Below are 21,730 nucleotides of genomic sequence, written 5' to 3'. Positions count from 1 at the left end.
TTGTAATTCAGCGCAGTTAAAAAAATAAGTTATCGGGACGCCTTCATTTATACAACCATTTAATAAAACTTGTATTTTTTTTTCTTAGGCTGTGCTGGGGCGTGAGAGTGTAACTATGCTTTTGTGGTTTTGGATCTGGAATGGGCCCCATAGTTCGGTAATGCTACTCTTGTATTGTAATGCTTTATGAACCAATGTCATTTCTTATTCCTCTATTACGTTAAAATTTTACATTCCTTTATTACCTGTTCAAATTTTTTTTATAAAATCCCCAAGTATTTTATTAGCCATGGTCCTTTACCTTATCCATGGTTATTCCTGAAATTTTATCAAATATAAAGTTACCTTATCCCTGGCCTGTTAATATTTATACAAATTCAATGGTGGTATTGAATCATACTCTAACAAGCATTTCAGTATTTTATTTAACCAAAGGTCAGATATACATCAGTCATACATATACAAGAGTACTGGCTGTCACTGGAAAATGATTGATAGGGCTTAGAGGTTCAGGTTGCCTAGAGTTGGCTGTAACTATTATCTATATATCCTGTGGATTTTCAGAACGCAAATTTTGAAGTAAAGCTGGGCCGAGAAGGCAGGTGATACACTGGGTAGGAAAGGTTAGGAGGCCTTGTCCCCTCCTCCAAGACTGGCCGGGGATGACTAGATCACTGGCTTCTAATGACTTCTGAAATGAGGGGGAGATATTAATACTTAATACTACTGGGTAATCGTGAATGAACTAAAGGCCATTTACTTATTCTGCTTAGTAATGCTATGCAGCTACTTATTCTGCTTAATGCTTGGAACTGGACACTTGAATGTAATATTGAGAAATTTTGAAATACAACAATCATTTCTCTTATATGAACCTCTATATGCTCCTATATAAACCTCAGAGAATATTGAAATTTTAAAAGATTTTTCTCTTTCGGATTTTTCTAAGAAAATACTGAAACTTGGGGCAATTTTGAGAAACTTGCAAATATTCAGGGTTAAATGTGAATAATGTTGGGGGGAAGGTGTAAGGGGGGTTCGTAGAGGTGTTTATAGCCCCCAATTAGACATAGAATGGGTTTACAGATCTGTTTTAAGTAGGGACAAAAGTTCAATTGTTAATGAGGGATATGTAGAGAGCTACAGAGTTTAGGAGTTCTAGAACGTTTTAAGAAAGTTCTAGTGAATTCGAGAATTCTAGAGTGGGTTTGAGAGAGTTTTAATGTCTTCGAAAGTTTTAGTTCTAAATGGAGTTCTAGAGAGTTTGAGTGTGTTTGAGAATTCTAATTGGAGTTCTAGAGAGTTTGAGTGTATTCGAGAATTCAAAATAGTTCAAGAGAATTAGAGAGTTTTCGAGTTATAGAACTCTTAAGTTTTTTAGAGGGAGTTCGAGAGTGCTGAAGAGAGTTCTTGTGTTTTAGATTGTTCTAGAGTTATAAAGAGTTCTAGAGAGTTTAGAACTTCGTGTGTTTCAGAGGGAGTTCTATAGAGAGTTCTAGTGTGTTTTAGAGTGAGTTCTAGAGAGTTCTAAACAGTTTTAGAGGCAGTTTTGAATAGATTTGTAGTGTGTATGAAGGTTCTAATGTGTTTTGGAGGGAGTTTAGAGAGTTTGAGTGTCCGAGAACTCTAAATGGAGTTCTAGAGGGTTTGAGTGTGTCCGAGAACTCTAAATGGAGTTCTAGAGAGTTTGAGTGTGTCCGAGAACTCTAAATGGAGTTCTAGAGAGTTTGAGTGTGTCCGAGAACTCTAAATAGAGTTCTAGAGAGTTTGAGTGTGTCCGAGAACTCTAAATAGAGTTCTAGAGAGTTTGAGTGTGTCCGAGAACTCGAAATGGAGTTCTAGAGAGTTTGAGTGTGTCCGAGAACTCGAAATGGAGTTCTAGAGAGTTTGAGTGTGTCCGAGAACTCTAAATGGAGTTCAGAAAGTTTGAGTGTGTCCGAGAACTCGAAATGGAGTTCTAGAGAGTTTGAGTGTGTCCGAGAACTCTAAATGGAGTTCAGAGAGTTTGAGTGTGTCCGTGAATTCTAAATAGTTCTAGAGAGTTAGAGAGTTCTACATTACAGTTATAAAGAGTTTTCGAGTTAATCTTTACGTTTTTTAGAGGGAGTTCGAGAGTGCTGAATAGTTCTAGAGAGAGTTCTAGAGTGTTTTAGAGGGAGTTTTACAGAAAGTTTAAGTTATAAATATTAGTTCTAGAGAGTTTTAGATTTCTATAGAGTTTTAAATAGTTCTAGTGTGTTTTAGAGTGAGCTCTAGAGAGTTCAAGAGTTCTAAACAGTTTTAGAGGGAGTCCTAAATAGATTTGTAGAGTGTGTGAAGGTTCTAGTGTGTTTTGGAAGGAGTTCTAGAGAGAGTTAAAGAGTTCTAGAGAGAGTTAAAGAGTTCTAGAGTGTTTTAGAGTGAGAGAGTTCTAAATAGAGTACTAGAGAGTTTTAGGGTTCTAGAGAGAGTTCGAGTGTTTTAAAAAGTTCTAGAGAGTTCTAAATAGAGGTCTAGTGTGTTCTAGAGAGCTCGAAACATAGTTCTAGTGTGTTTTAGAGGGAGTTATAAAGAGTGTTTGAGAGTTCTAAATAGTTCTAGAGAGTTTAAGAGAGTTCTTGACTTCTATAGAGTTGGGAGTTTTAGAGAAAGTTCGGGAGTTATAGAGTTCTAGATAGTGGTGGGGTTAGGTGTGAGGGGGCAAAGCTCCCCATGGGGGACTAGACACAGAGAGAGAGAGAGAGAGAGAGAGAGAGAGAGAGAGAGAGGTCTATGGAAAAGACAAGAGTATGAAATACAGTTCAACAACAAATTGGAACATATAAAAACATAATACAGTACAAAATTGCATCATTGCAAAAACAGCACAGTAAAAAATGCAGTTCAACAACAATTTGCAATATAATACAAATTACAGTACAATATATATACAGGTAAACAATAAACTGGTATGACGATCTGCTTACATAACTGGGATATGAGAGAGAGAGAGAGATAAAAGGTTGTTTTCATTTGCTACAAAGGATCGTTCTCTGTGATGTGTGTGTGTTTATGTGCGTAAGTGTCAAGTGTGTATGCACGAGAGAGAGAGAGAGAGAGAGAGAGGAGAGAGAGAGGCGGGGGACGTGTGTGAAATCACGAAGCAGCAACGCAAACAATGGAATTAATAGAAAGGAACAGACTCTGTAAAAAAGGTTTCCTTTATCAGGCTTAATTTGGACGGGAAAGGAGCCGCGCTGCTTCAATGAGTGACCATTTAAGTGATGCCTACAGTGCATCTCTTGGTGCACTGGTAGCTCTAGCTACCTCCTTACTGGAGAAAACTATTAAAGAGTTTAGTGAAACAGTGTACACACAGATACACACATTACATACTGGGCTTCAGAGAGAGAGAGAGAGAGAGAGAGAGAGAGAGAGAGAGAGAGAGAGAGAGTTTCGTTATCAGAATTTTACATTTCTAATCACATAAAAAAATCAACATTTTAACTCTTGAATCTTGGCTAGACCTCCAACGTGAAACATTGGTCTTCCATACATCGAATTCTATCAACAAATTTTTTACGAGATGTTGACCTATGTTGATAACATTCAGTCTACCTTCATTATCCTAGCGAGAAATGCCCTCCAAACTCCGATCCGCTTTAGATAAAGACTATTCTACCATTAAGAGGAAAATAATGCTGATTATCCCCCCAAAATCTGAACGACGAGGAGGGGGCCCACGAAGAGATTCGCAGCGTTTGACAAATGTACAAAGAGTTTCATATTCTTAGGGAGAGAGAGAGAGAGAGGGAGACATTCTGGTTGACAGCGAGACACACTGCCTGGGAAATGCAGGCATGGGGCTAGAAACAATTACAAGGAATGAAGGAGAGAAAGAGAAGAAATATCCTAAAACATTTTCAAGATAGACAAATGATATGTTGTTCCGGTACTACACAAATTCAAAGCAATCACAGAACGAGATGTTCTGACCTTCTCTCTCTCTCTCTCTCTCTCTCTCTCTGTGTGTATATATATATATATATATATATATATATATATATATATATATATATATATATATTATATATATATATAACCTGCTTTTGTATCAAATCTATGTAATCTTTGTATAAATAGCAATGACATGCTGAAAAATGTCTTACCAGCGTAAGTGGAAAACTCAGGGCACCAAAAACCCTCCTCCCCACCCAACCATCCCAACCAGACCAGACGAAAGAGAGAGAGAGAGAGAGAGAGAGAGAGAGAGAGAGAGAGAGAGAGAGGAAATCATGATGGAAAAACAATTGAAAACGTTAAAACAGGGAAAATGTATTACATACATATACACATCCAGAGAGCATTTTTGAGTGCGCCTGCCTTTATGGTACTACAAATTTAAGAATCGGTGTGTCACATGTGACACATAAGCCTAACGATTCTGCAAAAATAGTGTCAGATAAGGAAGTCACCGTTTGAGTGCATAAAGGCACTAACAGCCACCAATAAATGCAAAAGAAAGATGATTCTTTAGTGCTACAATAATCTGCGATAATTGCGCGATCTGTAAAGTGAAATACTCAAATGGTATTAAGCAGAGAGAGAGAGAGAGAGAGAGAGAGAGAGAGAGAGAGAGAGAGAGAGAGAGAGAGAGAGAGAGAGAGGTTTAACTATCACCCAGGGTTCAAGATGGGACTCTGAATTCATAAAAAATGAAATACTCCATTTTTCCAAAATTTCCTCTTTTTTTAAATATTAAAAAAATTTCTACTACATAAATAAAAATAGGTCCATTTCCGGACCTTCCATAAGAAAAAAAAAATGGAACCAAGTTCTTTTAATCAAATTATATAACAATCTTTCTCGTTGTGTTTACCTATATATCAATAAAAATAATAATTCATGTCTTCATTTGCAAAATCAAAACTTTCCAAATTTTGACCTACTCTTCGATGGAAAATGCTTGTTAGTCTCAAGGAAAAGTTGTGGAAAACGTGAAAAAGCTCTCTCTCTCTCTCTCTCTCTCTCTCTCTCTCTCTCTCTCTCTCTCTCTCTCTCTCACGGTACACAAATGAAATAGACAGTGGAAAGGTTTGAAAGGTGTAACCTTTGGCAGCTGCACTATGAAACCATCGTTAGGAGAAAATTAATAATGAAATGAGTTGCATCTAGGGGTCATGGAAAGGACGTTCCACAGAACCTTAGGTAAGAGCTGTATTTTATCCATTTAACAAGTGAAGTCCAGTATAACCCAGAAAAAAAATCCCAAGGCTATGATAGCCGAGTCATCTAGGCGATTTGGCATTGCATGCAACATTAACTTGTTGCAAGCAAAGGACAAAGTACTGCAATATTACTTAATACTTGAGAAGAACAAAGAAAAGTAATAATTTCAGTTAATGTAGTTGCTGTTATTATTATTATAATTATCATTATTCAGAGGGTTAACTCTATTCATATGGAAAAAGCCCACAGGGGCGATAGACGTAACTTGTTGCAAGCAAATGACTAAGAACTGCAATATTGCAATATTACTTAATAATAGAGATGAACAAGGAAAAATTATCATTTCACTTAATGTAGTTGCTGCTATTATTATTATTATTATTATTATTAAAATTATCATTATTCAGAAGATTAACTATTCATATGGAACAAGCCCACGGGGGTGATAGACTGGAAATTCAAGCTTCCAAAGATTATGGCCTTGTGCAACTGTGAACAGAACAGATTGACAAACAACTTTATAGCTTATATTGGAATATACAATTTTAGACCAAAGGCCAAGCAAGCGCTGGGACGTATGAGGTCATTCAACACAGAAAGGGAAAACTGAGACACTGTAAATGAGGAGGAAAACCTCAAAGCAGCTGTTAGGATAGAGAGATTAGATGAAAGAGAGAGTATATGAACGGTGGGCGGTACAGTAATAGGGAATGATAATGGTTGCATCTAGGGGCCGAAGGGAAGGAAAGTGGGTGGTACAGTAATAGGGAATGATAGGGGTTGCATCTAGGGACGCTACAAAGAACATTAAAAGTAATGTCTACGGTGCACAGCGTCAGGCGCACTGACGGCACTAGCACCCTACGGGGGAACAACTTCACAACAGACTGACATGTATAGGACGCGACCGACTAGAGCAGAAACATCTACTCTAACATGGTTTTCAGCGACTTGGTAAAGATGTCTTCCAGGTTAGTTATTCTATCACAGATCGTCTTCGGAGAAGCGCTGACCTTCAGCCTTCTTTCCATATCTCCGAGGAGTTTGGACAGCGGCGAACCAAGCTGGTAGTCCTGCCAGGCCTCGTAAACAGCCTGAAATGAAAAATTTAAGTCTGAATGAAATAGATATCTGAAATCGAACAGATTTGATAACTTGGTCACAGTCAACCGAATGTCTAAACGTTGATAATTTCAGCAAAGTCTAGTATTTTATATACTCGTTTTACATGATGGATGAAACGTGTGTGATGAAATATACCTACGAATTTATAAGCTTGCTTAAAATTACTCTTATGGCACACGCTCTCTTACATACTTCGACATGTTATGTATTTGTATGCAGTCGGTTTTATAGCAATCATTCTTCAGTGTCCGGAATGTATTTTTGAATCTAATTTTATATAATATATATATATATATATATATATATATCCTATAGATATAACATATATATAATATTATATTATATATTAGTAGATATATACATATAATATATATAGTAGATATATATATAAGACTAGATATATAGTGGATAGATATATATGATATCTATATACATATATATATACATTATATACATATATACATATATATATAGATATATCATATATATAATATATTATACATATATAATATATATATGTATATATATATATATCTATATATATTTTACATATATACATCTATATTTTTACATATATATATATATATCTATATATATATATATAGGTATATATATACAAAAAAAAAAAAAAATAATACTATGTATACATATATATATATACATATATATATATGTACCTATACATAACATATATATATGTATATATATATATATATCACATATATATTATAGCTATGTATATGTATATATAATATATATATATATATATAGTATATTATATAAATTAATACATATACATATATATGTATGTATATATATATATATATATATATAATATACTATATATTATATATATATTTTTAGTCCTATCTATATATATATATATATATATACACCACATATATACATACATATATATATATACATATTATACATACATATATATATATATATATATATAATATATATATATAATATAAAAAAAATATATATATATATAGACATGGATGTGTGTGCACATATGAAATTACAAGTAGGCATTCCACATCCTAAATAGAAAACACTAGGTTCAAAAATTAGTATTTTCCTATGCATATATGAATTATTTGCAGACACGCACATACACACGTGCGTGTGTGTGTATGTGTTCTCCCTCGTGCGTGTATGCAAATAAGGCATATATACGCATAGATAAAAAAAAATGCTAATGTTTCAACCTAATGGTTTATACTGAGGCTGTCGAGTGCTACCTGTAATTTCACGATATATGCACCGATATTTCAAGGCAGTTTGATCATGTGGAGAACATCAAAGGGAAGTCGACACTCTTGAAACGATTCTCACTCTGAATTTGAGGAAAGAGTCGTCAACGAAAGCCCCAGATGTGCCGTGGAGGAGGTAGACACCGGTCTTCTCAGCGTTCGTGCACGGGTTGCGTTTCCCCCTGCAGCAGCCAGTGTTGTAGTTCCAAACGCAGTTCAGTTTATAGAGTATCTGACGATTCTGAGGAAGAAAACGTAGGCTACGCTGCAACAAGACCTTTTTTTTTTATTCATCACAATTCGCTTCCCAGGCTTGTCTGCCTTGCTCCATACTAATACTTGTTTAGGAGATTTCTAGAAATAGCTATATATATTATATATATATATATCTATAAATATATATATATATATATATATATATATATATATATATATATATATAATATACTATATATATATACATATATATATATATACACTATATATATATATATATTATATATATATATATATATATATATATATATATATATATATATATGTGTGTGTGTGTGTGTGTGTGTGTGGTGTGTGTGTACCTATATATCATATATATATATATATAGCATATATATATTTATATAATATATATATAGGTATCTATATCTTTCTATTCTATATATATATATCCTATATATATATATCATATATATATATATATATATATATATATATATATTGATCTATATATATAATATTATATATAAATATATTATATATTATCTATATTATTATGTATGTATGTTATATATATATATATAATATATATATATTATATTATATATATATCTATATAATTTTAATATAGTATATAGATACATATATATATTATATATATATAATATATATCATATGATATATATATATATATATATATATATATATATATATTCTACATATATCATATTATATATATATACACATATTCTATATATATAAATATGTGCTTATATATGTATATGTATATATACATATATATACATATATATATATCTATATATATATATAATATATATATATATATATATATATATATATATATATATATATATATATATATATCACAACTACTGTACGAATAAATCTAGTTTAATGAAAATATGAGAAAGTTCACGTTATTTTTGTGTAGTAATATCAACAGCATAAAATAAACTTAAAAAAAAAAAACAATACAGAAACTTTTCCCTTCAAAGATGTTATATGCAGAATGACGACGACCCAGGATTGAATGGTTGTATGAAATCCTTTCATAATTGCATAATGGGATACCTGGGCCAGAGCGATATTGACGATATCGTTCGTCACCGTCTTGGAGAGTACTTTCCTATTTTCGTCAAACGCCTTCAAGGTCACCCCTGACCAGCCACCTGGGAGAGCTCGGAGTCTCGTCATATTCATGACCATCACGCCAGTGTTAACTCCTCTAGGCTTTGGGTAAGGAATCTGCAGGATGATACGATGAAACATTTCTTGTGAATGGTAAAAATAGAGTTTTTTTTTTATCGTATTGAAGAGTAATTATAATATCCAGCGCATTATGGTCGCATCCATAATTTAATTCAATGATTACTTATTATTCCTGCTATACAAAGTTTCTATTTTATTAATCGTACTAAAGAGTAATTATGATATCCAGTGCATTATGGTCGTATCAATACTTTAAATCAATGATTACTTATTATTCCATCGATACAAAGTTTCTATTTTTTTAATCGTACTAAAGAGTAATTATAATATCCAATGCATTATAGTCGTATCCATACTTTAATTCAATGATTACTTATTATTCCTGCGATACGAACTTTTTTTTTAATCGTACTAAAGAGTAATTATGATATCCAGTGCTTTATGGTCGTATCCATACTTTAATACAATGATCACATATTATTCCAGCGATATACAGAAAATTGTTGCCATTTGCAAGAGCATTAGCGGATAGTTGCTGCAACGAAAATCCCATGAATATCATAACTGATTATTTGTACAAGTTAGGAAATCTTGATTTTTTTTATTCACTCCCACAACAATTGCAAGAACCTTCGGCAGATAGTCACCCACATTTAGACCTCTGTAGCCCCTCGAAGTCTGAGCCAGTCCCGCTGCCTGCAACCCGTTGAATTTGTATACTTCCCTCAAGAGTTCCTCCGGAGACCTTAGGAATATCGTGTCCGTGTCGAGGAGAACAGCAGCATCTACGTCCCTCAAGGTCTCCGGCAGGAAGAGTCTGGCAGATGAGCAGGGTCTCAGGAGACCTTTCATGCTGTCCTTTCTGTCTGCTGGGTACCAGACTGGGCGGGATTCGAACTGGAGCCGAGAACTGTAACTACTCGGCCACGCTCGTGGGATAGACTGGATTTTCTCGAAGATCGTCTCCGAATTTGTTACGACAAGGAATCTGGTGTGGTAGAAAATATTTCGCTTTTGTCAGTGTTTTTAGGAAAGTCGTTATAGTGTTATTTATAAGAAGGAACCTGGTAAATGCACGAAAAAAAACTTATTTGTTCGGTGCTTAAATAAATTCTAACTGTAATTGTAGATTACTGTTTATAAATAAGCTGGCTTATTTATATTCACCAACATAACATTATGAACACTGAGAGTAAACATGATCATAAGTACAGTCAAATTCTAAATTATGCCATCACTCACTCACACAGATGACACGAGTTTCATTTACCAAAGTGAGCTTTGGCAGGGAGTTTGAGTATGACTGTACGTTCGTGAGGAATGTTCGAAGGAAAAAAGGAGAAGAAGACAGTTTACCTCAAGGTTTCGCTCGTAAACGTCACAGCTGACTTGAGAAGCACCGTAACTTGATTCAATTGCCGTGCAAAGGAGGAAGTCAGGGACTTTCCTCTATCTGGAGAGAAATATAGTCTTTTATGTAATGTTTTATAGTGTCGTAACATAAAGAAGTGCCTCGGTAACATTTCTAACCGGTCAGCCCATTTTACTATCAACGAATGCAGTTGCAATTGCAGAACAACACAGAAGTTGACTGCCCAAATTGCTGCTGCTGTACTTGGGATCAGAGAACAGTTTATATCTAACGAGGATACTCTATATTAAGAAATGCCATATTTTATCAAGGATTAGAAGAAAGACAATTTCGCATGAACATACAGTGACGACAGACTACCCAAACATAAAAGTGTTTTGGCAACAATCCGATTAAGGAATCACAAATCTTCTGAAGGCTTAGATTGTGACATCTGGACTAAGCAAGTCACGAAAAGGAGATTATTTATCACTAAAGAGATGTGTTACTTAATGTCAAAGGGAAAAAAAAACAACACTTACCATGGCACACGATAATGATGAACGGTGGTAGAATTTCTTTACTGCCGTTGTTCCTGGAAAACCCTGAAATTAAACAAGACAGAAAAGTCCTCTTTAACGTTCGCTACAGAAAACCACCTGAACATCGAACTATAGTATATTCCCATCAACCGTGCATTTGATGTCTAGGCCAGTCCCTTACGACGCTCCTGATTGGCTGTTGATAAGCCAATAACAGGTCTGGAAACTCTCAGCCTCTCTCACGAGAGAGTTCACATAGGCAGAATGTATGTTCACCCTCAGGAGAGGTGGAAAATAGATCCTACCCATGTGAACTCTCTCTCTCTCTCGAGAGAGTTTCCACACCTGTCATTGGCTTATCAACAGCCAATCAGGAGCGTCGTAAGGGACCGGCTTAGACTTCAAATGCACGGTTGATGTGAATCTACTATAGTAGTCTGATAAGAAGGAATGGAACAGGGTATCAAATTTGGGCCAAAGGCCAAGCGCTGGGGCCTATGAAGTCACTCAGAGTAACAAGGTTTTAAAGTTGTAACAGGAGGAAAACCTCGCAGCAGTTGCATTATGAAAATTTGTTAGCAGAACGTTTAAAATAAGATGGAAGACAGAGAATATGTGTGGATGTACAGTAAAAGGTATGAAAGGGGTTGCCACTGGGGGCCAAAGGGACGCTGCAAAGAACGTTTAAGTAAATACCAACAGTACACCGTGAGAGGTGCACTGAAGGCGCTACCACCCTAAGGGGGTCTAATAAGAAGGGTGTCATAGCTTCGTTGACTAATGTTGGAGAAAGTATAACCAAATTATATTGTGTGTAATAAAGTATTGGTTTGGGGGGGGGGGGGGGGGGGGGGCTTGTATAAATTACGTAAAGCAACAGCGACTTCAGAGAAGAAGGGAAGGTAAATGAACATAAAAGTGAAATTATTTGAATGGCAAAACATCGTGATGTCTTTGACGCAAATTGCAAATTGTACTTGATTATATAATAAAGAATAAATTTTTCTAAATAAAACGTACTGATAACAAATGAGATAACATAAAAAAAATGATGGACAGTGCAAAGTTGCATGAAAAGCAAAGCAAATATTAATAACTCAGTGACCATTTCAACATTTTGATAATTTTGACACCTTACCTAATTTTCCCTGACTGACAGGCTGACCGGATAAAAGACGAATAATTGCTATAATAGCCATCGCAGCCGTTAAGGTCTGGAGGATCTTCAATAATTTGACCATCGTTACTCTGGAAATAAAAAAAATATGCATTACTCTGTGCATTTTCATTTTTTTAGTGCCTGCATGATATAGTAATGACAGAAGTATGCATTTGAGCCAGCAAGTTCCGAGGCCAAGCTGCAAATCCAGGTCCTATATCTGAATCAAAATCAATGAAGTCAGTGAATCAGTGGGTCAATAGTGTGAGGATATGAACCAAAATGATCAAACAGTTGCTTGTGATTAGTCACGCAGAAAAAAAATGTTTTATTCCAGGGTTTCAAAACAACAACAACAACAACAACAACAACAACGACAATAATAATAATAATAATAATAATAATAATAATAATAATAATAATAATAATAATAATAATAATCCAAAGAAAACTCATAATCACACGAGTCAATAAAATGGATAAGTAAATCCACAATAATATGTCTGTTTGATTTTATTATTGAAAATACAAAGCTTTGTATTTTAAATAAAATCGAACAGATATATTACTGTGGATTTACGTTTCCAATAATAATAATAATAATAACAACAGAGTGGGTTAGGTCGTCAATCGACTGGTTAAGCAACATTGGGGCTGGTCAGTCGTTGGATGGGTGACCGCTCTCCTCGGCATTGATTCCTTGGGGAAGGATCTTTACCATAATTTCCTCAGTCTACTCAGCTGTAAATGAGTACCTATCCCTGATGGGGTAGGGCCCAGCTATGGGTTTAATAGCAAAACTCAGCAATGATGTTAAGAAATGAAGGAATAAACGACAACGACGTAGATGGAACCTCTGGCAACAGAGGAGCTTCGTCCGGCAACCAGGTATTCAACCCAATTGAAAGGGAAGACGGTCAGGTACTTGGAGGTCGTCATCCAGCAACTGACCACCACAACAACAGTAACCAACAGCCTGAGATTGGAGCTACAGAAGCAAACCAAAGGAAGAAATGGACAAGAGAAGAAATAAGGGAATATGGGAGATGCTATATCAGAAGCAACCCGACGGAGAGAGGATATAGAAGAAGGTTGGTCAACATCTGGAATGAGAGGAATAACACCCCCCAAACAGAGCAGAGGCTGGCAGACCAAGTAAGGAACATGAAGAAAAAGAACTGGCTCTCACCAACAGAAAGAGAAGAACTGGAAAGGAAATGTCACACGACAACGAATTACACGAAGACGAACTGAGAGACGATGCCACAGAAGACGACAGGGATGATGAGGTATCAAACAACGACACACGAAGAAACACTGACGAAGTAACAGAGAGGACGGAATTGGGATGGGAGAAAAGATTAGACAATGGATGGAGCCAGATACAGAGAGAACAAAGATCCCCTCCATGAAAGCCTACAACACCAAGAAATTAAGGGAGAAAATAAGTGAGGTCAATGAAATAATGGGAATAATACACACCACCAGTATCACAGAAACAAATAACTTGGCATATGCAGGAGCAAGATTAGTAGCAGAACTGATGGGGATTCGAACACCAACACCACCAGCACAACCAACCCAACAGAAACCAAAACAACAACCTCCTTGGAAAAGACGCCTGGAAAAGCAAATCATGGTGATGAGATCTGACTTGAGTATACTGAAAGAGATGGCGGAAAAAAGGCTAAGAAGCAAGAAAACAAGGGAGGAACTGAACGAGAAATGCAAAGTACAAAGAGGGGACTAAACAACACAATAGAAGATGTAAAACAGAGGCTTAAGGCCAAAGCACTTAAGATCCAATGGTACATGAACAGGAATAAGGGATACCAACAGAACAAACTATTTGGAACCAACCAGAAAAGACTATACAGCCTACTAAGAGGGGAAGACAACCACCAAGAAACTCCTGAAGCCGAACCAAGTAAGAGACTCTGGGAAAACATATGGAGCAATCCGGTATCACACAACAAACATGCAACATGGCTCCAGGAAGTCAAGGAAGAAGAAACAGGGAGAATAAAACAAAGATTCACAGAGATCACGACAGACACAGTCAGACACCAACTAAAGAAAATGCTAAACTGGAAAGACCCAGGTCCCGATGAAGTCCATGGATACTGGCTCAAAAACATCAAGGCCCTACACCCACGAATAGCAGAACAACTCCAGCATTGTATCTCAAATCACCATGCACCCAAATGGATGACCACAGGAAGAACATCCTTAGTACAAAAAGACAAGAGTAAGGGAAATATAGCCAGTAACTACAGGCCTATCACCTGCCTACCAATAATGTGGAAGTTACTAACAGGTATCATCAGTGAAAGGCTATACAATTACCTAGAGGAGACAAACACCATCCCCCACCAACAGAAAGGCTACAGAAGGAAGTGTAGGGGCACAAAAGACCAGCTCCTGATAGACAAAATGGTAATGAAGAACAGTAGGAGAAGGAAAACCAACCTAAGCATGGCATGGATAGACTAGCAGAGGTTAATATCAGGAGAGGGATCTTTCAGGGCGACTCACTGTCCCCACTACTCTTCGTAGTAGCCATGATTCCCATGACAAAAGTACTACAGAAGATGGATGCCGGGTACCAACTCAAGAAAAGAGGCAACAGAATCAACCATCTGATGTTCATGGACGACATCAAGCTGTATGGTAAGAGCATCAGGAAAATAGATACCCTAATCCAGACTGTAAGGATTGTATCTGGTGACATCAGAATGGAGTTTGGAATAGAAAAATGCGCCTTAGTCAACATACAAAAAGGCAAAGTAACGAGAACTGAAGGGATAAAGCTACCAGATGGGAGCAACATCAAACATATAGATGAGACAGGATACAAATACCTGGGAATAATGGAAGGAGGGGATATAAAACACCAAGAGATGAAGGACATGATCAGGAAAGAATATATGCAGAGACTCAAGGCGATACTCAAGTCAAAACTCAACGCCGGAAATATGATAAAAGCCATAAACACATGGGCAGTGCCAGTAATCAGATACAGTGCAGGAATAGTGGAATGGACGAAGGCAGAACTCCGCAGCATAGATCAGAAAACCAGGAAACATATGACAATACACAAAGCACTACACCCAAGAGCAAATACGGACAGACTATACATAACACGAAAAGAAGGAGGGAGAGGACTACTAAGTTTAGAGGACTGCGTCAACATCGAAAAACAGAGCACTGGGGCAATATCTGAAAAACCAGTGAAGACGAGTGGCTAAAGAGTGCATGGGAGAAGGACTAATAAATAGACGAAGACCCAGAAATATACAGACAGGAGAATGCAGACAGAACAGAGGACTGGCACAACAAACCAATGCATGGACAATACATGAGACAGACTAAAGAACTAGCCCAGTGATGACATTGGCAATGCTACAGAGGGGAGAGCTAAAGAAGGAAACTGAAGGAATGATAAACAGCGGCACAAGATCAGGCCCTAAGAACCAGATATGTTCAAAGTACGATAGACGGAAATAACATCTCTCCCATATGTAGGAAGTGCAATACGAAAAATGAAACCATAAACCACATAGCAAGTGAATGCCCGGCACTTGCACAGAACCAGTACAAAAAGAGGCATGATTCAGTAGCAAAAGCCCTCCACTGGAGCCTGTGCAAGAAACATCAGCTACCTTGCAGTAATAAGTGGTACGAGCACCAACCTGAAGGAGTGATAGAAAACGATCAGGCAAAGATCCTCTGGGACTATGGTATCAGAACAGATAGGGTGATACGTGCAAACCGACCAGACGTGACGTTGATTGACAAAGTCAAGAAGAAAGTATCACTCATTGATGTCGCAATACCATGGACACCAGAGTTGAAGAAAAAGAGAGGGAAAAAATAGGATAAGTATCAAGATCTGAAAATAGAAATAAGAAGGATATGGGATATGCCAGTGGAAATCGTACCCATAATCATAGGAGGACTAGGCACGATCCCAAGATCCCTGAAAAGGAATCTAGAAAAACTAGAGGCTGAAGTAGCTCCAGGACTCATGCAGAAGAGTGTGATCCTAGAAACGGCACACATAGTAAGAAAAGTGATGGACTCCTAAGGAGGCAGGATGCAACCCGGAACCCCACACTATAAATACACCCATTCGAATTGGAGGACTGTGATAGAGCAAAAAAAAAAAAAAAAAAAAAAATAATAATAATAATAAAAAAACAGTACTAGAATTTTGAGAACGTTCAGACTTCAGACTCCGAAGGGTATTTATCTTATGATACAGTTTTTTTTTTTTTTTTTTTTTTTTTATAGTACGCGACTATAAAATGATCACGTTGACTTTTTGAGTATTTCATGCGTGCTCGTGAGCATTGTGTATGCATGGGAAACTGGTTCTCAACATCAGCTCAATACTTTCGTGAGACGATAACTAGGTTTGAAAAACGTTTAGTGTCCGAATTATGCAAAATAAATTGAGAGTAGGTAATTCTAATTTATCATCCACGGGTTGGGAACACCTGCAACTTAGGTTGGTTTCAATTACCTAAATCTAAAAGATTTAATTTCTGTAAAATACTACTGATTAGAAGTAATTGAGCAGGCCCAGTTCCTGTTAAAGTTCTAATTTTCAGTTTCCCTTTTCATTGAAATCTGATGGAAAGGCGTTGGTGTCAGTATGAGTTATTTGTTCACTGTCAGTATATCCTTTGGCATGAAATGTCATTTCGGCACCAAAACATCTTTGACTTTATTTTTCCTCAGATGAAAAACAACGTAATCAGCGACCCAAAATACCTTATTCACGCTCGTTTATCGTCTCAAAAGTCTCCCTCTTACAAACACTTACGATATCTCCGGTAGTTTCTGCAGTATCTCTTCACTTTCGCATCCCACACCTTCCACCTACGTAGAAAATTTTTCCTGTCACTTATAACATCAGTGAATATCCACGGAGAAAAAAAAAACCTATTCTCAAACCCACTTTTATACTGGAACGCCCACTCTCCCTTGTTTGTTCATATTCCAAACGAATCCTTGCTGCCATCATGGGAACTTTTAATCAACCACTCCCAGCAACTTTCTGTTTACGAATTACAAACCCGGCAGCATTTTCCTCAATGCTTACTGCCGATTGTGTCACACTCTGCTTCCAGGTACATCCGTGTCACAGGCAGAATTTCACTTCACTGCTACTTTTCTGAAACCAAATTGGTTTGTGTGTGTGTGTGTGTGTGTGTGTGTGTATGAGTGCGTGCGCGCGCGCCGAGAAACAGAGCGAGAGAAGAGGCTCCGAAGTAGATTTCACAACACGACTCTGTTTCACGACCGTAACTAATCGTGAAACGTCTCTCCCAGTTAATTCGGCGATAGCATCTAAGTCAAGTCATTACCATAAAGAACACGCTGAATGAATATTCTATTAGGGGTGGCCGGGCAACTCTCATTTATGTCATATGTTGTCTATATGCAGGGAATATTCTATTTAAATGTCCAAGTTAAATTTCACGATTATGATAGCGTATGATAATTTCTATAGCAACGTAAGGAAGTATGGTTACGTCAGACAAGCTTCAGATATCTGTAAATGGACATGCCAATACGTTTTCATGTCCAATTCATTGGCCTGGTGTACATAATGACATAAAAAAAAACATGGAGAGTTTTTTTTAAATTGGCGATCACAGCTTACCTCGCCTCACGTCAAGTGTTTACTGAAGTAAAAACCAGCCGAAAACAGCAGAAAGTTTTTCATCTTTCATTTTGTGCGATTCATAACCTATTCCTGATACGTTGAATGGTTATGTTAACACAAAATCTAACGATGAGTCGCTTCCGACGCGCCTGAGCTATTCAACAAATACTACGCCCAATGCTCCACTGAATACTTCGAAAATAATGAACAGAATGTTAGCTCGTCTTATATTTGAAAGTCACGCGAATCACTGTGGCAAAGTCGAAAGATAGATAGGAACATAATCGATGGCCGTTGAACTGTCTGAACTATTTGTGACACAGAACATGAATCACACTGAATCTTTTAATTAAAAGAATTGTGCCGTTCATGAAAAAAGTGCCCAGGGAAGAATATTTGAATGTGTTAAGTCTAGACTGACTGCAGTGCTACATTTTCTTGATAGATAGGAACATAATCGATGGCTGTTGAAGTGTCTGAACTATATGTGACAGAATATAAATCTCACTGAATTTTTAATTAAAAGAATTGTGCCGTTCATGAAAAAAGTGCCAAGGGAAGAATATTTGAATGCATTAAGGCGAGACTGACTGCGGTGCTAGATTTTCTTCATAGTGGTGAATCGACAGTAAGTGTAAGAAAAGAGCAGTCTATGAATGAGACTGAAATTAACGTTGGTGAACAGACGGCTTGAAGGGTTATGATGCAGTTCAGTCGTGGGGAGAAAATGATCAAACGAATGGTGAATAACAAGGCTAAATCTGATGACCTTTAGAAAGTAGGAAAATGGGAAGAATTTATAAGATCTGAATCCATGCATTTGTAGAACTAATAAGCTGATCAAATAGCAGGCTTAAGATATGCAGGTAGCTAGCTTTTTGAATTCCTGTACTAAGTAGGTTGAAGGGCCACTGCAAACACCCTTTAGTAGTGCATACAGTACACAATGTAAGGTGCACTGATGGCACGCTGTTCAGGGACATAGCCCCCCTTGATTATTTGTTTGTTTGTTTATTTAGTGTTTTTACGTTGCACGGAACCGGTGGTTATTCAGCAACGGGACCAACGGCTTTAGGTGACTTCCAAACCACGTCGAGAGTAAACTTCTGTCACCAGAAATACACATCTCTAACCTAGCCCCGCCCCCCTTTGATTTCAAGCTTTATTCAGAATCCTCCAGAATTCTTCCTTCCTGAAAAACCTGTCGGTTTTCCTAACGCTTTCATCACTGAAAAGTTTCGCAATTTCCATGTATCAACTCCGGACTGCAAATTCTCAAAGGCTACAGAGAAAAAGAACTTCGTTTATTAGAGGCAAAAGAAGAGGAAGAAGAAGAAGAAGATGATGAAGAAAAGAAGAGCCAATTGTCGTCGTCCTCCTCTGCAAAAATATTCCTCTGGGGAATTTTCGACGGGAATTTTAGAGTCACTGTGTGGGACGAATTCCTGCTCGTCATGAGTGGGTGTTTCTCTGTCCGCATTTCTCTGTCATTTCAGCCTTAAGCCGTCTCCATGCTCCGTCACGTGCGTGAGGAGCTTTGAATCGCAATTATTGCAGGTCTTTCTTCCATTCCAGTACGTTATTAGTGATCATCGAATGGTTATCTCAATTTGTATGCTATTTCTCCTATCATTCAGACCTGAAATTAGTTATCTCGTCCTTTAAGTTAGATTAAAGCATGAATACTTATGTCCAGGGTCACAACCCACCTCTTACACACGCTCACATACACTCCATTTCTCTCACTACATACTATCTGTGTTCAATAAGTTAATGAACGACTCATTTCGTCGGCCATAGCTTACTACGCAACCGCCCCCCCCCCCCCCCTCTCTCTCTTCACTAACTTCGCTAATATCGCGGATATTATGAACTTCTGAACTCATATAGATCGAATCTCCTTCCGTACGTATGTGTAGAAAATCTAAAAAATCTAAGAATATAAACAATAGTATTTGAGTGTATCTGTCATTGTGCCAACCATATCTTTACATAGTCATAAATCACAATTTCTCTGAGAAAAAGTTAGATGTTCTGGAGTACTCCAGTCACAGAGAAATCACGTCCATGCAATGTTACAGAAATTCAGCCAAAAAACCCAAGTAATACGGAAGTATTTGCACTGGAAGCATATTCAATATAAACAATAGAATAACAGATTATCTTTCATACAAATAATGAACGTAGCATGAAATAGTATATAGATAAATATTTCTGATGCTTGATTACATTATTCGTTTCACTGGGTACAATAAAATGCACGAAGTATGGTTTAAATTACACAGTTCAGTTTGTCTGACGACGTAAACTTTTGTAACGATGCACGAAGGTGACAATTCCACAGCTGCATTTAAATGAAAAACAGCTGAACTTAACGGTCATTAAAAACTAAGTATCAACGTTTCACACGTTTACCCTTTTATCTATTTACTTATGAATTTGATTATCTATTCTCTATGTTTTTAATTTGCTATCGCTACTTACTTTATCTTCTATTTCCTTCTGTTACTTCTTTCAAATAGAAGATTGAATTTCAATGTAATGGGCGCTTCTGTGGGCTTGTTCCATATGAATATGGTTCATTTCCTTTAGCTTTTAATATAGCATTTTTTAAAAGAAAATTGATCATATGAGAGAATATATATTCCACCATCTTTTACTGCACGTCCACTGAGGTATATACCGTACCTATTTTACATACATTTTTCCTCACACGAGATAAAATGATACCAGACAAAGAAATACGCACACCATAAAATCCGTATAGAATATGTGCACCTTTCAGGCCTCCTGTCGCCTTTTGAGGTCTCTGGCAACACTATCCAATCAGCCACCGGAGGCAAATTTGAAGTTTTATGCCCCAAAATAAAAGGAATAAGGAGGAAGCCAGTAAATCTCCTTATCTCGGGAGATATTTCACGGCGTGCAAGCGCGTCCCGGCCACAAGAGGCGTCATATCTTCCGCCAGACACAGTCACAACAAAAGGCGAATTTTCATTCCTCTCCCGATATCAGATGCGCTCTTCAGGAAAGGGACTATGCGTTGCTGCAAATGGGTTTGGTCTTCTCGTGCAAATCGTAAATACGTAGCTTTCTTTCTCTCTCTCTCTCTCTCTCTCTCTCTCTCTCTCTCTTCTTTGTTTTCGTAACACTGTACTGTATTTTCCCCTTTATTTTATCTTTCCTTCTCTCCGTTACCTTCTTCAGATCTTAAGTGTTTAAAATATTTTCTTCATTTCAAAAACATCTGTCTAACCAGTGATGTCCCTTTTTAATCGCGGTTGTAGCATTAATGTCTAAAGTTCATCATACTTCTTTTAAAAGACTGATAAACTGATTTTTAAGCCTACACACACACACACACACACACACACACACATATATAAATATATATATATATATATATATATATATATATATATATATATATATATATATACACACACAATTGTAATAGCCACAATGCCCTCTTAACTTTATTGAATTCAAGAAGTTAAGAGAACATTGCGGCTATTACAATTGCATATGTATCTGGTAAAAAAGTGACCAGTAGATTCTACATATAGATTATATATTAATATATATATATATATATATTATAATATAATAATTAATATTCTATATATATAATATATATAATATATATATAATTAGTATATATATATATATATTAGATATATCTATATACTCTATATATATATATGATTATATTATAAATATATATATATAAACGTCAATGTCCCTTTGAAAACTTGCAATCTGCACCTTTATAAAATATCCACTTAGGCCACTAATCCCTCACAGAAGTTAAGTTTCATCATGACGGCACATCTATATAAAATTCATAAACTCGAGAATTCTTTAATCATTAAAATAAGCTCTTATCTTTTACTCGACGCCATACATCTTCAGTTGCCTCTGCAAAGCACATCGCTCAACTCTGTCTTTCATAACTAAGTCAAAGTAGACGTCACATATGGCGCT

The 21,730-nt window shown here is 36.5% G+C and overlaps 1 protein-coding gene across 3 annotated transcripts in view; it reads right to left on the bottom strand.

Moving 5' to 3' along the window:
- Window positions 1-407: 407 nt before the first annotated feature.
- LOC135214629 (glucoside xylosyltransferase 2-like) overlaps window positions 408-21,730 on the bottom strand; it is a 163,803-nt gene continuing 142,480 nt past the window's right edge. Inside the window, exons 2-9 of one of the 3 annotated variants that reach the window (XM_064248964.1) lie at window positions 12,052-12,161; window positions 10,914-10,976; window positions 10,377-10,473; window positions 9,672-10,008; window positions 8,883-9,056; window positions 7,657-7,815; window positions 6,080-6,281; window positions 408-688 (exon numbers count right to left, since the gene is read on the bottom strand). In XM_064248964.1, the coding sequence (XP_064105034.1) occupies window positions 6,114-6,281; window positions 7,657-7,815; window positions 8,883-9,056; window positions 9,672-10,008; window positions 10,377-10,473; window positions 10,914-10,976; window positions 12,052-12,154 (1,101 nt within the window). In that variant the 5' untranslated portion in view covers window positions 12,155-12,161 and the 3' untranslated portion in view covers window positions 408-688; window positions 6,080-6,113. Of the gene's footprint in view, window positions 692-6,079; window positions 6,282-7,656; window positions 7,816-8,882; window positions 9,057-9,671; window positions 10,009-10,376; window positions 10,474-10,913; window positions 10,977-12,051; window positions 12,162-21,730 lie in introns of all 3 variants that reach the window. The other 2 variants (XM_064248963.1, XM_064248965.1) reach the window with 2 other exon arrangements.

This window comes from Macrobrachium nipponense, chromosome 46 (assembly GCF_015104395.2).
Source record: "Macrobrachium nipponense isolate FS-2020 chromosome 46, ASM1510439v2, whole genome shotgun sequence".
In the NCBI taxonomy this organism is placed as follows: Eukaryota; Metazoa; Arthropoda; class Malacostraca; order Decapoda; family Palaemonidae; genus Macrobrachium; species Macrobrachium nipponense.
Note: the sequence above shows the minus strand (reverse complement) of the source record. Positions and strands in the feature narration are given on the sequence as shown.